The 16458-nt window shown below is 39.2% G+C and overlaps 1 protein-coding gene and 1 long non-coding RNA gene across 8 annotated transcripts in view; one reads left to right on the top strand and one right to left on the bottom strand.

Annotated features, from left to right (window-relative positions):
• Window positions 1-16458, top strand: part of FAR2 (fatty acyl-CoA reductase 2) — a 141164-nt gene that overhangs the window by 119602 nt on the left and 5104 nt on the right. For all 5 annotated transcript variants that reach the window (XM_025879954.2, XM_073877762.1, XM_073877763.1 and 2 more), the window contains 6 exons: window positions 5512-5689; window positions 7005-7049; window positions 9080-9198; window positions 10009-10076; window positions 12230-12401; window positions 16093-16222. In XM_025879954.2, coding sequence (XP_025735739.1) covers window positions 5512-5689; window positions 7005-7049; window positions 9080-9198; window positions 10009-10076; window positions 12230-12401; window positions 16093-16222 — 712 coding nt within the window. The remainder of the gene's footprint in view (window positions 1-5511; window positions 5690-7004; window positions 7050-9079; window positions 9199-10008; window positions 10077-12229; window positions 12402-16092; window positions 16223-16458) is intronic.
• Window positions 2890-16184, bottom strand: LOC141370147 (uncharacterized). Of its 3 annotated transcripts, none has more exons than XR_012373949.1 (3): window positions 16077-16147; window positions 11206-11342; window positions 2890-3017 (listed from the first exon to the last, which is right to left on the bottom strand). It is a non-coding gene; the product is annotated as an uncharacterized lncRNA (long non-coding RNA). The 3 variants fall into 3 exon arrangements; XR_012373947.1 differs by lacking the exon at window positions 2890-3017 and adding an exon at window positions 9082-9217 and having other exon boundaries at window positions 11206-11287; window positions 16077-16184; XR_012373948.1 differs by lacking the exon at window positions 2890-3017 and adding an exon at window positions 9082-9217.

The following is a 16458-nucleotide window of genomic DNA, read 5'->3' as shown; positions in this document are numbered from 1 at the left end:
TGTACATAAGGAATCTCTTCCCCCTAACTGCCCTTTAGATGGTTTCCTTGGTTCAAAGATTTGCAAGTTTTACTGTTTCATGCCGGGCGTTCGCCTGTTTTCCTTGATCTTGGGAGGGGTCCTCTCTGCCTCTAGGACACAAATGTTTGTATCATTCCCCAGATTAGGGAAGTTCTCAGCTACGATTTGCTCAAATATATTTTCTAGTCCTCTCTCTCTCTCCACCTCCCCTGGGATCCCAATAATTCTGACATTGGAACATTTCATGGTATCACTTATTTCTCTGATTCTGTTTTCATGGATTTTGAGTTGTTTCTCCCTGGCCTCCTCTTTTCCTTCTTGTCTATTAATTGGTCTTCTAGATCACTAATTCGTTCTTCTGCCTCGCTTACCCTAGCTGTTAGATTATCTAGATTAGATTGGATCTCACTGATAGCATTTTTAAATTCTGCCAGTTCAGCTTTCATTTCTGCCCTTAGAGACTCTATGTTGCCATTAATCAATTTCTCCATTCTAGCTATTGTCTTCACAACTCCTACCCTGAAGTCCATTTCCGACATTTTAGTTATATTTGTATCCATTTGTAAATCTGTGGCAGATGTCACAGTCTCTGAGTCTTTCCCATTTTGGGGGTTCCACCTCCTAGTCATTCTGTTGACAGATAATTGAGGGAATGTACAGAGTCCAAATTATCGACCACAACCCAAGCAAGATGCACCTGTTTTATAGGGACCTTAGGGTTGTCGGCCTCTTGTTCTCCCAGCCTGTCTTCTGGGGGAGGGGCCTGCTGGGCTTTTACTCATGCAACCCTGTTTGGGCAGAGTTGCTCTGCACCCTGTGGGGGAGGGAAGGGCTCAGTGAAAACTGGTTTTTGGGGGGCTTTTGCTCTCTTGCGGCTTCCCCTGGCAGCTTTCTGAGTCTCTTCCAAGAGTCAGAGAAGAAGAGATCACTTCCAGTCCTCTGCCTTAGAGCAGAGGGATCGCAGTCTGCTCTTCAGTGAGCTCTCCAGACCACACTATCTGCATTTCTGTCTGTGCTGCTATAAACTGCAGCATCCTGGGTTGTGCGCCCCTCAGCAGCACTCCCAGTCCTCACCCCCAGGTCGAGGCACGGGGGCACATCTCCGCCCTTTGTGCTTCTAAAGCCGCCAGCCACCCCCAGTCTGGGTTTCATTCTGGGGGGCTGCCCCAAAGTCCTTTCCCCGCTGCTACCGGTCTGTGAGTCTGTGCCCCATCCCCAGCGTGGGAGGTTATCACTCACCATTGGTGTAGGATCGCCACAGCTCCCTCACCCTTCCATTTATCTTCCGATATCTGCCCACAGAATCAAGGCTCCCTGCTTCATACCTCGAAACCAACCGCCTGCCATATTCTGTCTGTAGAGATCCAGACTTATCTTCCTACATCTCAGGCTGATTTCTTGGGTGTTCAGAGTGGTCTGGTAGATATCCAGCTCAATTCCGGGAACTGGTTGGAATAGGTCCTCTGCCTAGTCCTCTGCCATATTTCTCTTCTCCACCAAGAAAAGGTGTTTTTGATCAAACACTGACAGCAGTCAGCTGCGGCAGAAATAGGAAAGGAAGTCAGATTTTGGAAAGTAGTCTCGCAGAGGTGCTGATGAACACATTGTTAATACTAAGAAAGTGTATCTATTCCAGGGGAAAGGAAAACACTCATTTTGATATTTGTGGATTTACTGTCAGGATTGTATAGGCTTAAGATGGCATCTAAGCTGCTGACAAAATTCTGTGTACTTTTAATGTTATCGGGCTTTAAATACAAGTCAGAGCCGAGTTAGACTGTTTCCTAGACAGACTGAATAATTTTCATATTATCAGGCCATTGGAGGCCAGAATAGGTGCTCAGTAGAAGTCTAGAGGGAAATGCAGAGGCCAGTTCATTACGAGCACTAGGCACAGGTATACCCTTCTCCCCAGTAAAAAGTTTAAATTTACTCTGAAGCCAACTCTGCCATGTTGAAATTAGTCAACAGTTAGCCTTTCAGCTTTTCAACACTTGTCATCACTGCCAACTGGATATTTTAACTTCCAATTTTGCTTCATTCTCTACAAACACAACCCTTCCCTCCCTCCCTCCCTCCCTCCCTTCCTTTTTTCCTTCCCCATAGTCTCCGTCCAACCCCACCTCCTCCTGAGTTCACCTGGGCTGTCCTGCCAGTGACCATCTCAATTTCCCAAAACATTACTCAAAACACAAACTGGCCAATCAAGACTGTGGTGTGGGAGAGCCCTCACGGACTGAATAAGGGAGCAGGTGCCTAGGCGCAGAAAGTGATTGGACACGGAGAGAAGAAACATAATCCTTACTCTCTGGGACTCATTATAAAATGGGGAAACTGACACATGAGCAAGTACCTACAAGAATCAAGGGAAGAACCTAAATCAGATGAGAGAAGGAGAGAGCAAACATGACCGTGAAGCGGCATGTCCAGTACTTACTCTGCAAAACACTTCACCTGATATGCCACTAGTCTTGCCCCGCTTTTTGCCTAAGAAAACTAGGATGAAAAATACACACTCCTCTTGCTATTTCATTTAGTAAATACCAAAATTATGATATTTTTAGTGATATTAGGAGGTTGATTCTGTAAGTTTCAGCTCCCCCCCCAAAAAAAGATAGTAATATTTACAGGAAATTGTGTGTACATTGCTTTCTGAAATCTTCACTAACTTTTTGCTTCTTTTGAAGCAACGTAAGTAGAAGTTTAGAACCTGGGACCTATGGGTTCAAAACATCTCAGGTAACCTGAAGAGCATTTGGTTAATTTTAGAAATGTACTTTTATTTATGGAGTGTCTTTTTTCCATGCCAACTTATTTACTGTTTTAAAAACAAGCAGAACAAACAGCAGCAAATCACACTTTGGTAAAGAAAAGCATGAACTGATTATAGGTCCCCAAAAGGGTATCACTTAACCAATGCATGTGTGTCCTTCTTACACCAATGTCCTCTTTGAACCCAGGAAGTGGCTGGATGAGATGGGTCCAGAGCTGTTTGCCTGCAGCAGAAATGATAACCAACTATTACTTTTGTAGCTACATGCCTGTTCGTTGTTTTACCAAACATAAAAATGCCTTCGGTTTATTGGCTCATTTTGCTTTGTCAAATAGCTTTAAGTGCAGTTGTGAATATTCCTGTTTGTTCTCATGATAACATGAAAATTAGAACAGCTATAATGATCGCCATTTTTCACCAGTAAAAATTGAGGAATCGAGAAGATAATTCAGTGGAAAATAGGCAGAGCCACGAATAGTAGAGGCAAGCCATTTACAGAGCACTGCAACTTCTTTTGCAGTTATGTTCTTAGAAATCTATGAAACCAGCATTTTCTTAAAAAAAATTGATTGATTGATTGATTTTTGAGAGAGAGTGTGAGCCTGATCTGGGGGAGGGAGCACAAAGGAAGAGGGAGAGAAAGAACCTCAAGCAGACTCCCTGCTGACCGTGGAGACTGGCCCTGAGATTGTGCCGAAACCAAGAGTCAGATGCTCAACTGACTGAGCCACCCAGGTGCCCTAAAACCAACATTTTCTAAGATAAGCTAACTCACCAAGCTTGGTAAAGCCTCTAAGTGTTACCCTTTCCATGCACGCCAACATCAATGACAACAGCTGGTCCCAGCGACGTATCATCTTAGTGCATGCCTATGTTCTGATGTGTTCTTAGAATTTGTTTCTTTACAGCCTTATTGAAATCAGGCTTTATTCTCCTGACCCAGTTTTTGCAATCTGTGTGTGTTTGCAGGTGAAAGAAAATGGTCTTAGGTCAGTTCGACCATCAAATAAGATGTCGACCATCACTGTCGACCATCAAATAAGATGAGGGAAAGGTAACATCACCATAAAATGGAGAGGTGTCTTCATTATCCCACACACTTTATCCCAAATGTCAGGTGGCCATGTAATTAGAAAATCTTCCATTTTCCTAAGTATTTGGAGTTGCTTTCGTTCTAGGAACTTCTCAACTTTTCCCTATTCTATGTAAAGCAAAAGGCATCTAGAAAAGTATCTAGAAAACACTCAGCACTAATAGCAGCAAAGCAAGGAAAACCAAAACATTATAGACAGGGCTCATGTCCCACTCCAACATCAAATCAGCATTATTAAAATTGAGAGTTGTGTTTTTTTTTTTTTAAGATTTTTATTTATTTATTTGACAGAGGGAGACACAGCGAGAGAGGGAACACAAGCAGGGGGAGTGGGAGAGGGAGAAGCAGGCTTCCTGCCGAGCAGGGAGCCCGATGCAGGGCTCGATCCCAGGACCCTGGGATCATGACCTGAGCCAAAGGCAGGCGCTTAACGACTGAGCCACCCAGGCACCCCAAGAGTTGTGTTTCTGAATAAGTATTGCTATAAGCATATTGTAAATGTTCAATAATTTGTCATGAGAGCAAAGCGGTAATAGCTAAGATTTTTCTACAATCAAAATAGTATGACTGAGCTCAGTCCTTTAAAGTAGGAATAAATGTACCAAGCACATCGATTAGAAAAATCACACTAACAAATTAAGGTAGCCTAATTTTTAAAAAACTATATTATAAAAAATGGTTAACCAAATGGATCTGCCAGTTAAGAGAAACATTAAGTATTTGACAATGATTTTGCTTTCTTCAAGAAGTGCAGATAGACTTTGGGATTATCAAAAGGGTGCTGACATCTTTAAAAAAGAGATTAGGTGGATGTCATGGTAACTCACTCATGATACATGTCTTTTTGTAAGTAGAGGTGTTCAACCATCACTATTAAAGCTGCTTCAGAGTACTATAATCACTACACTTGACAGACTATTAATAGCTACTAGAGAACTTCAGAATTCCTGGGAAATCTCTGGAAATAATTACCAAACTATTACCATATACTGTAAATATAGCTTCAAAATGCATTTCATAGATTTGCTAAAACAGATTTTAAGTCTGCCAAATGTTGTTGCTTTTATTTGTTGAGGCACTGAATGGAATTTTAAAAGTGAAAAGCTAATGGTTGCAAGATTGGTACAGTAGGTGTGAATTGGACAGCACTGGTGAGTGGGGCCGCCCCCAAAGCACACGGGGTGAGAGCCTCTAAGCTCCACGAACAAAGCACGTGGCATGCTAGGGGCACAGCCAGCACCCACCGATGTCCCCATGGGTGTACTAGTGAGCCAGTTGGAGAGAAAATATTGAGGATAATTAGAGATCGTGTGTAATAAAGTAGTAGATGGCATGGCTATTGAATTTATCAATCTAGGTGGGAGTAAGCTGGACTCAAGTGGTAAGACTGGGTCTAGCTTTGCTGAGCCAAGAGCTCATTCAGTGCGCAGGATTTGGATGGATGCCCAATCAGCCTTGGTATCCTGTGACTGTTCTGGATTCCAGAACTCAAGTGAGAAAGGGAAAGTCTTGTTTGATTGTGTTGTGTTTTGGGGTTTTTCTTTTCTTTTCTTTTCTTTTTTTTTTTTTGGTCTATTGTCTAACATATGTTACTAGAATTCTTTTTGACTCTGACTACCCTTAGGTGGTTAGACGATGCTATTATTGATGAGATCACACCCAAGCTGATCGGGGATCGGCCCAATACTTACACGTACACCAAGGCCTTGGGAGAGATGGTGGTGCAGCAGGAGAGCAGGAACCTAAACATTGCCATCATAAGGCCCTCCATTGTGGGAGCAACCTGGCAGGAGCCTTTCCCGGTAAGCCCACTCGCCTGGATTCCTTGCTTTGCTTCCAAACCAGCATCTTTCTTGCCCAATTACTTTCCGAAGAGGTCCTTTACACTCTCTCTCTCTCTCTTCTCAGAATGTATAGCTGAGTGCAGCATATCAAATACGAACCCATTATATTAGTACAAAATTCCACATTTGGTTCAGGATTTATCCAGCATGAGGCTCCTCTGGGGGTTACACTGCCTATCCTAGAGTTGGGTGGAGGTCTTAAATTAGCTTATCATTAACCCTCGTCTGAAAATTCCCATGGGATAGTTTTAGTTCTTGGCTTCCCCACTTTTAGTTTAAATATACCAGAATGCTCTTGATGGCCAAATTGGTAGTATTACAACCATCAGGGTAAATAAGAATCACAAAGTTAACAGAAGGTTCTCAGTTTAGGAATAATTTTTGCATCTGTATACTGCTCTATCCTTTTGAAAGTACACTGAGTTTATACCATCTTTTTTGAAGCAATTCTGTGAAGCTTTAGGACCAAAAAAATTTGAGCTCTAGGGCTTACTGAAAATGCAGCCTCTTGAGCAGTCTCATCTGTAAAACTGGGCTAATGCTATTTTAGCCCAATACTGGACCCACTTTGAAGAGCTGATCAAATGAGACTGTGTACGAGGAGTGTTTAGTGTAGTGCCTGATCCCTGGTAGAACAAATATTAAGCCCTCCATCTTCTCTTTTCTCCCTCCTCTTCTATTTACACACACATTTTGACTTTTACAGATAAAGAAACAGACATAATAAGGTCAACTGACTTGCTTAGGGCTTAGTAGACAAATTCAAGAAGACGTTTTCCTCCAACTGCTCCAGAACATATTCTTCCTGAGAATATCTCTGAGCAAGCCAATACAAATAGAATATGGAAGCTATGTCTTTTCAAATTTTCAAGAAATGGATCCTTCCTACAAATCATATTTGATATGTAGTGTTCCCCTGGAGAGTGAAAATCAGGCCCGAGGTGAAGAAAAGTGATGGTTAATGAATTGGTTAGCAAGTTATGATATTAAGACAAGGTTCAGTTTAACCTCTAAGATGTCATAAAATAACCTGAAACTCCCGATGACTCCTCCCAGGAAAAAAAGATGCTGGCAGAATTTTCATTCTTGCACAAGTGCAGAAATATCCAGTGCTTTTCCACTGATCTTTGTGATCTTATATATATTGCATTAGACTGTTCTGTCAGCTGGGGTCTCAGTGCTCTTGTTTGAAACTTACGAAGATCAGACTGTAGACGTTGCGGATGTATTATAATTTTCTGACATGTGTAACTGAGATCTTTTTTCCTTATAGGGTTGGGTTGATAACTTAAATGGACCTAGTGGGCTCATTATTGCGGTATGTATGTATAATAATGTAGAAATAACTCCCTGAAAGGTAGTGGAGGAATGGTAACAAAATGCCTAGTGTTGATTTAGCTTCATTGATCCCAAACCATAAATGTTACTTTAGTAACTACTATTGAAGCCACTTAATCTCAATTTTGCTGATTGGGAAATAGAGGCATGATGAAATTACTTTTATTATTTGTAGATTTTATTATCAGGAAAACAGAGGTACTGTGATATCCTCAGTTACTATTTAGGAGTTTTGTATTTGGGAAGTCTGAGCATCAAGGACCATGTCTGCATTTCCCTTTGATTACCACAAGATGGGAGTGTTGCCTCCTTTTCGCTATTTATTAATCGCTTGAATTAGTATAGCAAACTGGAGATGCAACAAAAATCACATTCTCAAAGATTATTCAACTCTTGATTATAATACACATTCAAGAGTTGATGTGTGTGGATAGAAATCTTATGTATGATAAAAATACATCAATAACTAGTTCTCAACAGATACAAGAAAGAGAATCACCAATTAGAACAAATTTTTTGCATGTAAAAATCAATGAATACAGAAAACATTTTTCACCAATACTCCTCTCCCAGACAAGAAGAAATGGCAGCAGGGCTTCTAGGTCAGCAGCCCTCTGTGGGCCTCTTACTGCAGTGAAGGCCGGTCTAGCTGAGGTGAGGCGTGACCCAGCTCATAGTTCACATGGAAGCATTATAGGACCAGAACGGCCTCTCTGCTCTTTAGGACAATGAATAGGAATTCAGTCTCTCCCTGAGTGTAAATCTTCTTAGAAATGTCATGCTTCAGACTGCTTCTGTTCCTCTCAGAGCTAGGGCCCACATGGACTAACATACAAACATGAGTGAATTATGACTACTTGTCAAAGACAGTGGCAATGAACTGCTTTCTGATTTCTTTCTAGCAGCCCCTCTCTTTTTGTTCTCTACCTGCCTTCAACTCTTTCGTCTTCAAAGTGTAGTTGGGGTGAACATTTGGTAACTTAGAACATAATTATTTTAAGATGATCCTAGAGTGAGTTTTATTATATTATTTACAAAGCTGCACATGGATGCAGCTTTTCTAAACCTTTTCACTGATTTCTTACAAAGGAAGGGGAATCAGTCACAAGAAAATAGAAATTAGGAACACAGGAAAGTGCTAACCACTGCAAATCAATGCTGGAAATATGAAGGGTATCAATAACTTCATAAAGTCAATAAACATGACTATTAACCTACTTATTTGTTGGCATGACTTATTTATTAATGTGAATAATTCCCAATTCTTCCATTTATATAACATCTTTGAAGTGAACAAAGGTACTTAACAAAAAGTGGTGGCCTTTTCCCAAGTAATAAAGAGTGTTTGTGGAATGGTAGAATTTTATTCATTTTAAAAATGTTTCTTAAACTTTTAGGGTCTACTATTGTTTGTAAATTAGTGAGAACTAGCAGAAAATGACTTCACTTAAGAAATGGTAAACTAAGGGACACCTGGGTGGCTCAGTCAGTAAGTGTCGGCCTTTGGCTCAGGTCATGATCCCAGGGTCCTGAGATCCAGTTCCGTGTCTGGGCTCCCTGCTCAGTGGGGAGCCTGCTTCTCCCTCTCCCTCTCCTCCCTGCTCGTTCTTTCTTCTTCTCTCTCTCTCTCTCTATCTCAAATAAATAAATAAATAAATGGTAAACTAATATTAATGGGAAATTTGGGAAACCTTAGTTTTTAAGATATCTTATGAATTAATTTTTAAATGTGAAAAACTATCCTTGGTGTTTGTTAATTAACTAAACATATTAACCTCTCACAAATTTGAGGAACTCCACTCCCTAACAGACCCTGAGGACCTCTATGGAAATGCTGTCATTTGAGATGGACTTGGCTGGGGGGTTGGATAGGCTGAGAGAAGTCAGCCTTAGCCCGATAACCTAGTAAGCAGCAAGTCAGTGTTAACTATTATTACGAGCAGCATTAGTATCAGCCCCAGCTGTTACTTAAAACTTGGTTCAGTATTTAATGTTCTTTTTCCTGTGCAGGCTGGCAAAGGGTTTCTTCGGTCCATAAGAGGTGCTCCGATGGCTGTGGCAGATTTAATTCCCGTTGATACAGTCGTCAATCTCACCTTGGCTGTGGGATGGTACACAGCCGTTCACAGGTGCGCATGCAGAAGCCAGCTTTCAAAGATTTGATGAGGAGGAGGGTGAATATGTTAGGTTTAGTTTCAAAATATATGCATTTGACTGTAGAAGACCCCAAATGTCAGAGAGAATCGGTCTCAATATTTTACATAGTTCCAAATATGCCATCACGTATGCATAAAGTAACAAACTCTAAATCATTTAACCTTAAAATCCTAACCCAAAAAAGCTTTCCTTTCTTTTCAGTAATCTAAAATACAGCTTCCTTTTTTAAGGCAAAGGAGATAAAAGTAGGTGAAATAAGGGCATCTTTTCTTTTTATACAGCTGCTCATTTCCTGATATATGCCAAAAGTTCATATCACCATGGGGGGTGGGGGTCTATTTCCTAGTACAAAAAAAAAAAAGTTGTTTGTATATTTGACTCTGTTTGTAAATGGCAAACAGAATTAAATTTTTCTTATTTGAAGTCAGCCATTTAGTTGTTTTCCAATCCAGCAGGGCTGAACTGGACCTAGAAGAAAACATAGCCTATATTTTGCCCAATAAACATGTCTAGAAGTTAACAATATGATCTACTTTCTCATTGTCATGGTACCTCCATTTGCTCCTAAATACATCAACTTATTTGAGCCCTCTTTCATATGCACATGCACACTTTCCTCGTCTTCTTCCATTTTGCATTTTTACCCAAAGAAGGAACAGAAGATGGAGCATTGACCTAGTTATAGGAATTATTGAAACATCCTTGCCTACATGTTGTTTTTCCTTATCTTTCATTCGTCCTCCATTTTGTTGTATTTATTTAATTTTTATTTCATTTTCCAGACCTAAGTCAACATTAATCTACCACTGTACATCTGGTAACCTCAATCCTTGTAATTGGGGCAAAATGGGTAAGTGCCTGTAGAGACGTAACTACATAACTATTAGCATCTGCCCGTACAGTTTTAGTGTCTACCACAGGGGAAAAATGTGACAAAATGTGTCTTGGAGCTTAGAGTCTAATGGGAGAAAAAAAAACAAAAAATAAGTAAAAGATAAAATAGTAATTATAAATGTGTAAGAGTTAACTAGAATGTGCTGTGGAGATTCAAAGAAAGGGGGTTAGTGGGAATAATGTGCATGATTGTAAGCAATAAGGGGTCCACTGGCTATAAAGATTTTAAAAATAGATAAAACCAAGTAAAAGTCAGCAGTTATAAGTAACGTCAGTGAGGAAATGCCCCTCATGCTGAGGCAGGGGCTGCTCACGCACACACACGTCCTTTGTCCCCTGGCTACATCACTGCAACTGTGAGATCATCAATAACCAAGTAGATTTAAAAGAGTTCAATAATGCTATCTTTTGTATTGAGTCAGTGATACTCTTCATCGATTTATACAGTGAGCCGTAAGTGTAACCTCGAAAGTATCTTGTTGAATGGCAGTAATTAATCCTGCATGTAATTGAAAATTAGCTAACCAATCTTGTACTCCTTTGTCAATTTAGGAGTTGGTTTTCTGCAAATATCTGAAACTTTGAGATCATCTAGTTTTATTTAGGTACTAGATATAGAAAAAAATCACATGTACTTAATTTGTTAGAATCTGATTTCCATTTCAGAGCACTCTGCTATGCTATTCTATTTGTAAAGTTGTTACTTCAGTAAAAATGAAATTACTGCCATCAAAATTCTTTAGATCATATATCCAGTTATTTAGATCATATATCTAAATAATTCTGAAAACATTTGGAAATAAAAATAAATCTCCTCTACCTCAGTAACAGGATTAAAAAACAAGCATTAATAGAAGCAAAGAAGATATGTTAAGCTCTTAAATAAAAAGATGCTACATGTAAATTCCATTTCTGAAATTCAAAAGTCTTCTTCCATGCCAAAACCTCTTATTATCTGTTTATCAAATTATACAATGTCATAGTTGAAAGTAATCTTAAAAATAATCTAGTGGCCTTGCTTTATTTTATATATGAGGCCCCAAGAGAGTAAAAGATCTATTCAAATTCATATGGAGGGCTCGTACCTCAAACAGAAGTAGAAGACAGGTCTCTGGCCTCTGTACAGTACCCATTCCAGTAGTGATTCTTAAAAGTGAATATGAATCCCTCTCGGAGGAAAAAGAGTCAGATTCCTAGGTCAGATGTTTCTTGAGAATCTCTTCTGTATAAGGTATATATATTTTATATAGATTTCCAAGTAATATACTTTAAGGAGGACAATAATCATATTACCATAATAACTGATATCTTCATCATAATTGAATAATGAACTTAGGTATATTCTTTGAAATTTTTACATAGATAAAATCAACATTGAATTGGAATTAATATCATTTGAAAAGAATTATTTTACAAATGTACATTAAAAGTTTTTAAACTTTTATCTAGGTTTTATCTACATAATTTATCTACATAATAATACATCTACATAATTTATCTACATAATAATATAAAAAATATTGTGAAAAAAAATCTGGAGACAAGAATGGATGGACAATGGAGTCTGGGATATTCCCAGAGAAGCAGAAATACCAAAGAAGTAAAAGACTGGTATCTAAAGTGAACCAACACAAGGGAATCCTGCCTTAATATTCTTTTTCACTTAAACCTTTATGAAGCTTTAAGTAGCCCTTTATAAAGGTTTAAGTAAATATGAAGAAACTTTACTGATGGTTCTACAACTAATGATCCAACCTTGGAAATAAGGCCCTCAGGCTCTGTCTTGAGCCTTTCAGAATAGACTAAATAACCTGGGAACCAAATGATGGATTTTAAGTTTTTCTGAACAATACTTCACTGTATTGATTGAAACTATTTCCCCAAGAAGTTGTTTTAGATAAAGGTTTCAGGAAAAGGACCCAATTCAGAACCCATTCTCGTTATTTGATTTTATAGGTGACCTCTTGCCTGGCATAAATATCTTAATATTGTTCTCAGAGATCGATTCTTGACTCTACACAGCCAATCACTGGTCTTTATCATTTTGACCCATTGCAAATGCCCTCCACTATATATGCTCCTAGACTTGTACTCTATTTTTTTCCCCAGGATTCCAAGTCTTGGCAACCTTTGAAAAAGTCCCATTGGAGAGAGCTTTTAGGAGGCCAAACGCAGACTTCACAGCCAACACCATCACAAGCCAGTACTGGAATGCAGTCAGCCACCGGGCCCCTGCCATCATCTACGACTTCTATCTGCGGCTCACAGGAAGGAAGCCCAGGTGAGAAGCCGGGTCAGTTGCTTTAAGAGTGTTGTTGCATGGAAGACTAGGGCCCCGAAGTCCTTAGCCCTTCTTTCATCTGGGGCTTGAAGGTGACAACTGAATCTTACATAAATTTGGGGCCAACTGAAGCAGTAGTAATGAGAATCCCCAAAGGGACCCCTACCTTAAAAATCCTCTGTCATAATAAAGGAAGTTAAATGTTGAGAAACTTGTTTGGTGAATTCAGCAAGTAATCATCCACCCAAAAAGCAAAGCAACTGAGACTCTAAGTCTGGGGCTTTCTAAACTGTTAGGTAATCTTAAAAGTGTGCAATAACGGTAACACACACACACACACACACACACACACACACACACACACGGGATGACGTGGGATGATCTCGTTTTCATTCTCACAACAATCCAGAGAGGATGTACTCATTACACCAATTTTACAAATAGGAAATAGAAGCTAAGAGAAGAATATAGAGTAGTCTAGAAGTGGAAAAGAGGAAAGATCTGGAGAAACCTGAACTAGAGTTACTGCCACCTAGAGGTGAGTAAAGAAATTAAAGGGGACAAGGTAGAATGTGCTGATGCTGAGGCAGCTCTGTCGCCATCTAGCTGTGTGATATAGGACCTATCCCTTTCTCTCTCTCACTTGAAGAATTTTCTATTGCGTCTGAAGAGTCATCATTATTATAATTACCAAAGGCAATCCCTGCAAACAAGCATTGGAAGCATGAATAGCATTGCCTTCTATGCTAGTCTCTTTATAGGAAGAAGTCTCTCTCGGCATTGATTAGCAGTGCAAATGGCTAAAACTTAGGTAATGTTGCATTTATCCAAATTTGCGGAGAACGTATTTAGAGCTCATAACTCAGTAATCATCGGGTTCTTCTTGAGCAAGGTGAAAAGGAGATGCTGTGGCTATGGGGAAAATATATGTATGGGGCTTATTAAATAAAGATGGGGAAAAAAGGAAAAACAAACATTATAGGCAGAAATGCTGAAGACTTTAAAATTTATGAGGGTTGGAAGAAGACCTGGATAAAGAGCAAAGTTCTGTAAGTAGGAAGGGAGCCAATAAAAATCTTTATGAATTTTGAGAAATTAAATTGTAATATTTGTGGGAAATGGGTAGGTTTCTAGAGGAATTTTAAGAATCGTCTTTATGGCAGAAAATGCTAGAATTCTTTTAGACTCCCTTCCCAGGTATGTTTGTGTGTAATCTTCTATGCATTTACAACCATATATAGACATATATAAATATAATTTTGCTTTGAGGTATGTGCATGCATGTGTGTAAATCAAGCTTATATATTTTCCAAATTTTTTCACTAATTTTCCTTGAAAATCTAAGTCATTCTGCCTAGTGTTGTTTTCTCCTATTACAATTGGGTAATGAATATCAGTGCACGTGCATTTTTTTGGGAATGTACCACTGGGTCTGGTGAGGATGCTGAGGAGTGTGACTGCTGGATTGGAGGCTATCTGGATTTTGCAACTACCACTAGGTTGCCCTAAAGGAAGGCTCTATCATTTTGCACTACCACATCAGCATGGGGGGGGTAAAAATGCGTTTTTAATTACCCTCGTCAATACTTGGCAAAAAAAAAAATCAATCTTTTGACTTGTCAAACTAATGGCAATGAAGGGCATCTCTTTGTTACTTTGATTTGCATTCCCCTGATTGCTGGAGGGGCTGGGCTTTCATTTGTTCATTGGACATTCAAGGTTTCTCCTCTGTGAGTTGTCTGCCTCTGCTTCTCACCTATTTTTCTATTGGGTTGACCTTATTAACTTACAGAAACTCATATTTATGTGCATAAATATATATTGTATTTTCTCCGAGTCAATTTCTTATCTCATAGCTTTGATTATGAAACTTTTTTTAATACAAGGGGACTACCTACAATGTAGGTTTTCTTAAGAGCATGGAGTTTAGAGTCTGACTTACATATTTAAATCCTGGCTTTACCAAGTCAAGGGCTATATGAGCCCTAAATTACTGTCTCTAATACCTAACTGCCTCACCTGTAAAAAGGGACAGTAATCATACCTATTTTATAAGGTTTTATGTAAGAGAGCATAGACTGTAGTAATCAGTCATTACTGAAGAAGTTTTAGATTTTTATGTGAAAAAAATGAATCACTTTTCCTTTATGGGTTTTACATTTTATGTGTTAAGAACTTCTGTATCTGAAAGTTAAAAATGTATTCTTTCTAAGAAAAAATACTATTATGCTGATATATTCCTCTATGCAGGATATCATTCTACGATTATTTTTTTTAAATTAAAATAAATTCTTGAAGTCACATCAATGACATCAGAGTTGTAGGAGGGATAAAGTTTGTTGTCCATTTGGGCTGCTATAACAATCTCATAGACTGGGTTGGTTATAAACAACAGAAGCTGATTTCTGAGACTGGGCAGTCTAAGACCACGGTGCTGGTAGATTCAGCATCTGCTGAGGGCCTGCTTCCTGGCTCCTAGATAGCCATCTCTCTGTGTCCTCACATGCTGGAAAGGCCAGGAGAGATTTCTGGGGTCTCCTTTCTAAAGGGCACTAATCACCTCCCAAAGTCTTCTCCAAATTCTATCACACTGGTGAGAATAGGTTTAAATCTATGAATTTGGAGAGGAGAGGGATATAAATATTCAGTCGATAGCAAAAATGTAAGATGATAATAGCCAAATGGAACCCTTTTATGATGCTTGTATCAGGGAATAACGAGTCTACCTTTTGCCTAAGAATCTCCCATGATACGATGAGGACAGTCCCTCGTAAGTTATTAGGTATATGGGCATTAGGATTTGACCAGAAATAAGACCAAATTCCCAAAATAGCATCACAAGTCATTACTGGGTCAACTACAGGAATCACTACTGCTAAAACTGGCCTAAGATAAATGTTCTAAAGGCCAAATATTCTATAGGGCAAAGTGATTTGTAGCCAGATCTAGGTTGATGCATTCGCTGTGTGACCTTGAACCTGTCAATCCTTCTGTAAGATGAAGATAACATAGATCTACCTGTGAGGATCAAATAAGAGCAACTATGAAAGTTTTCCATAAACTCCTTTAAAGTTGGAAAGTTCACACAGTGGAGCTGGTCCACGTCCTGATCCCAGGATGGGAAGATGCCAGCCGTGGGAAGTAATGGGACAGAGTGGTGAGATTACAAAAGCAGAGGCTTTTCCAGGTTGATCAAAACTGGGTTGGAGTTTTCCTTTTGATGCTAATATTATCATGGCCACTTAATCTATCTTAAGCTCACTTTGCCTGTTCATAAAATGTAGATACATACCTACCTAACAGATACTATGAGAACTAGCTGAGATAATTTTTTAAAGTATCAGCACAGTGCCAGACACTGGGCTATCACCTAGTAAGTTCTTTTCTGGTATCAGGCTGGGTTTTTTAAATGTTTGCTACTCTTAAGAGAAGGTAGTAAAGAGGAAGAGGAGGAGTTTGGTGGTTTTAAAATGAGTAATAGAACAAACTCTTTTAGATTCATCCCCTTCCTTCATTCAACAGAGAGTTAATGTGGAAAGAGAAAAAATCCGTGTTTTAATGAGGAAATGGGGGAAAGAGTGAAATTGTTTATATTTTCTCGAAAGTAATTTGTCACACATCCTATAGAGTAACAGGGAAATCAGCCATCAGTGGTGTGCTGATATTTGTTCCTACCTGATGTTTACCCCAGGATGACAAAGATCATGAATCGGCTTTTAAAAACTGTTTCCATGATAGAGTATTTTGTCAACCGGAGTTGGGAATGGAGCACGTACAATACGGAAATGCTGATGTCTGAGCTGAGTCCTGAAGATCAGAGAGTAAGTAGAGTGCTGACAACCAACAGGAAAATCTTGCTCATTTGGAATTTAGAATTATTTGACCTGGAAAGCTGATGAATAAAGGAAGTTTTAGTTATATACACAGAATCTTTTTGGGGGGGGGGCCCTAAGAAGATCTGTCTGTGCTATTGATACAATTGCAGAACATAAGTTGATGTAAGAGACCTGAGTTCTTGACTTTCATTAGATCCTCACTGCTATCCTGCAGTCACATT

The sequence above is a fragment of the Callorhinus ursinus genome, unplaced genomic scaffold (assembly GCF_003265705.2).
Source record: "Callorhinus ursinus isolate GAN/ISIS: 27379988/994484 unplaced genomic scaffold, GSC_fseal_2.0 scaffold27, whole genome shotgun sequence".
Taxonomy (NCBI): Eukaryota; Metazoa; Chordata; class Mammalia; order Carnivora; family Otariidae; genus Callorhinus; species Callorhinus ursinus.
This window is presented reverse-complemented; position numbering and strand designations above follow the sequence as displayed.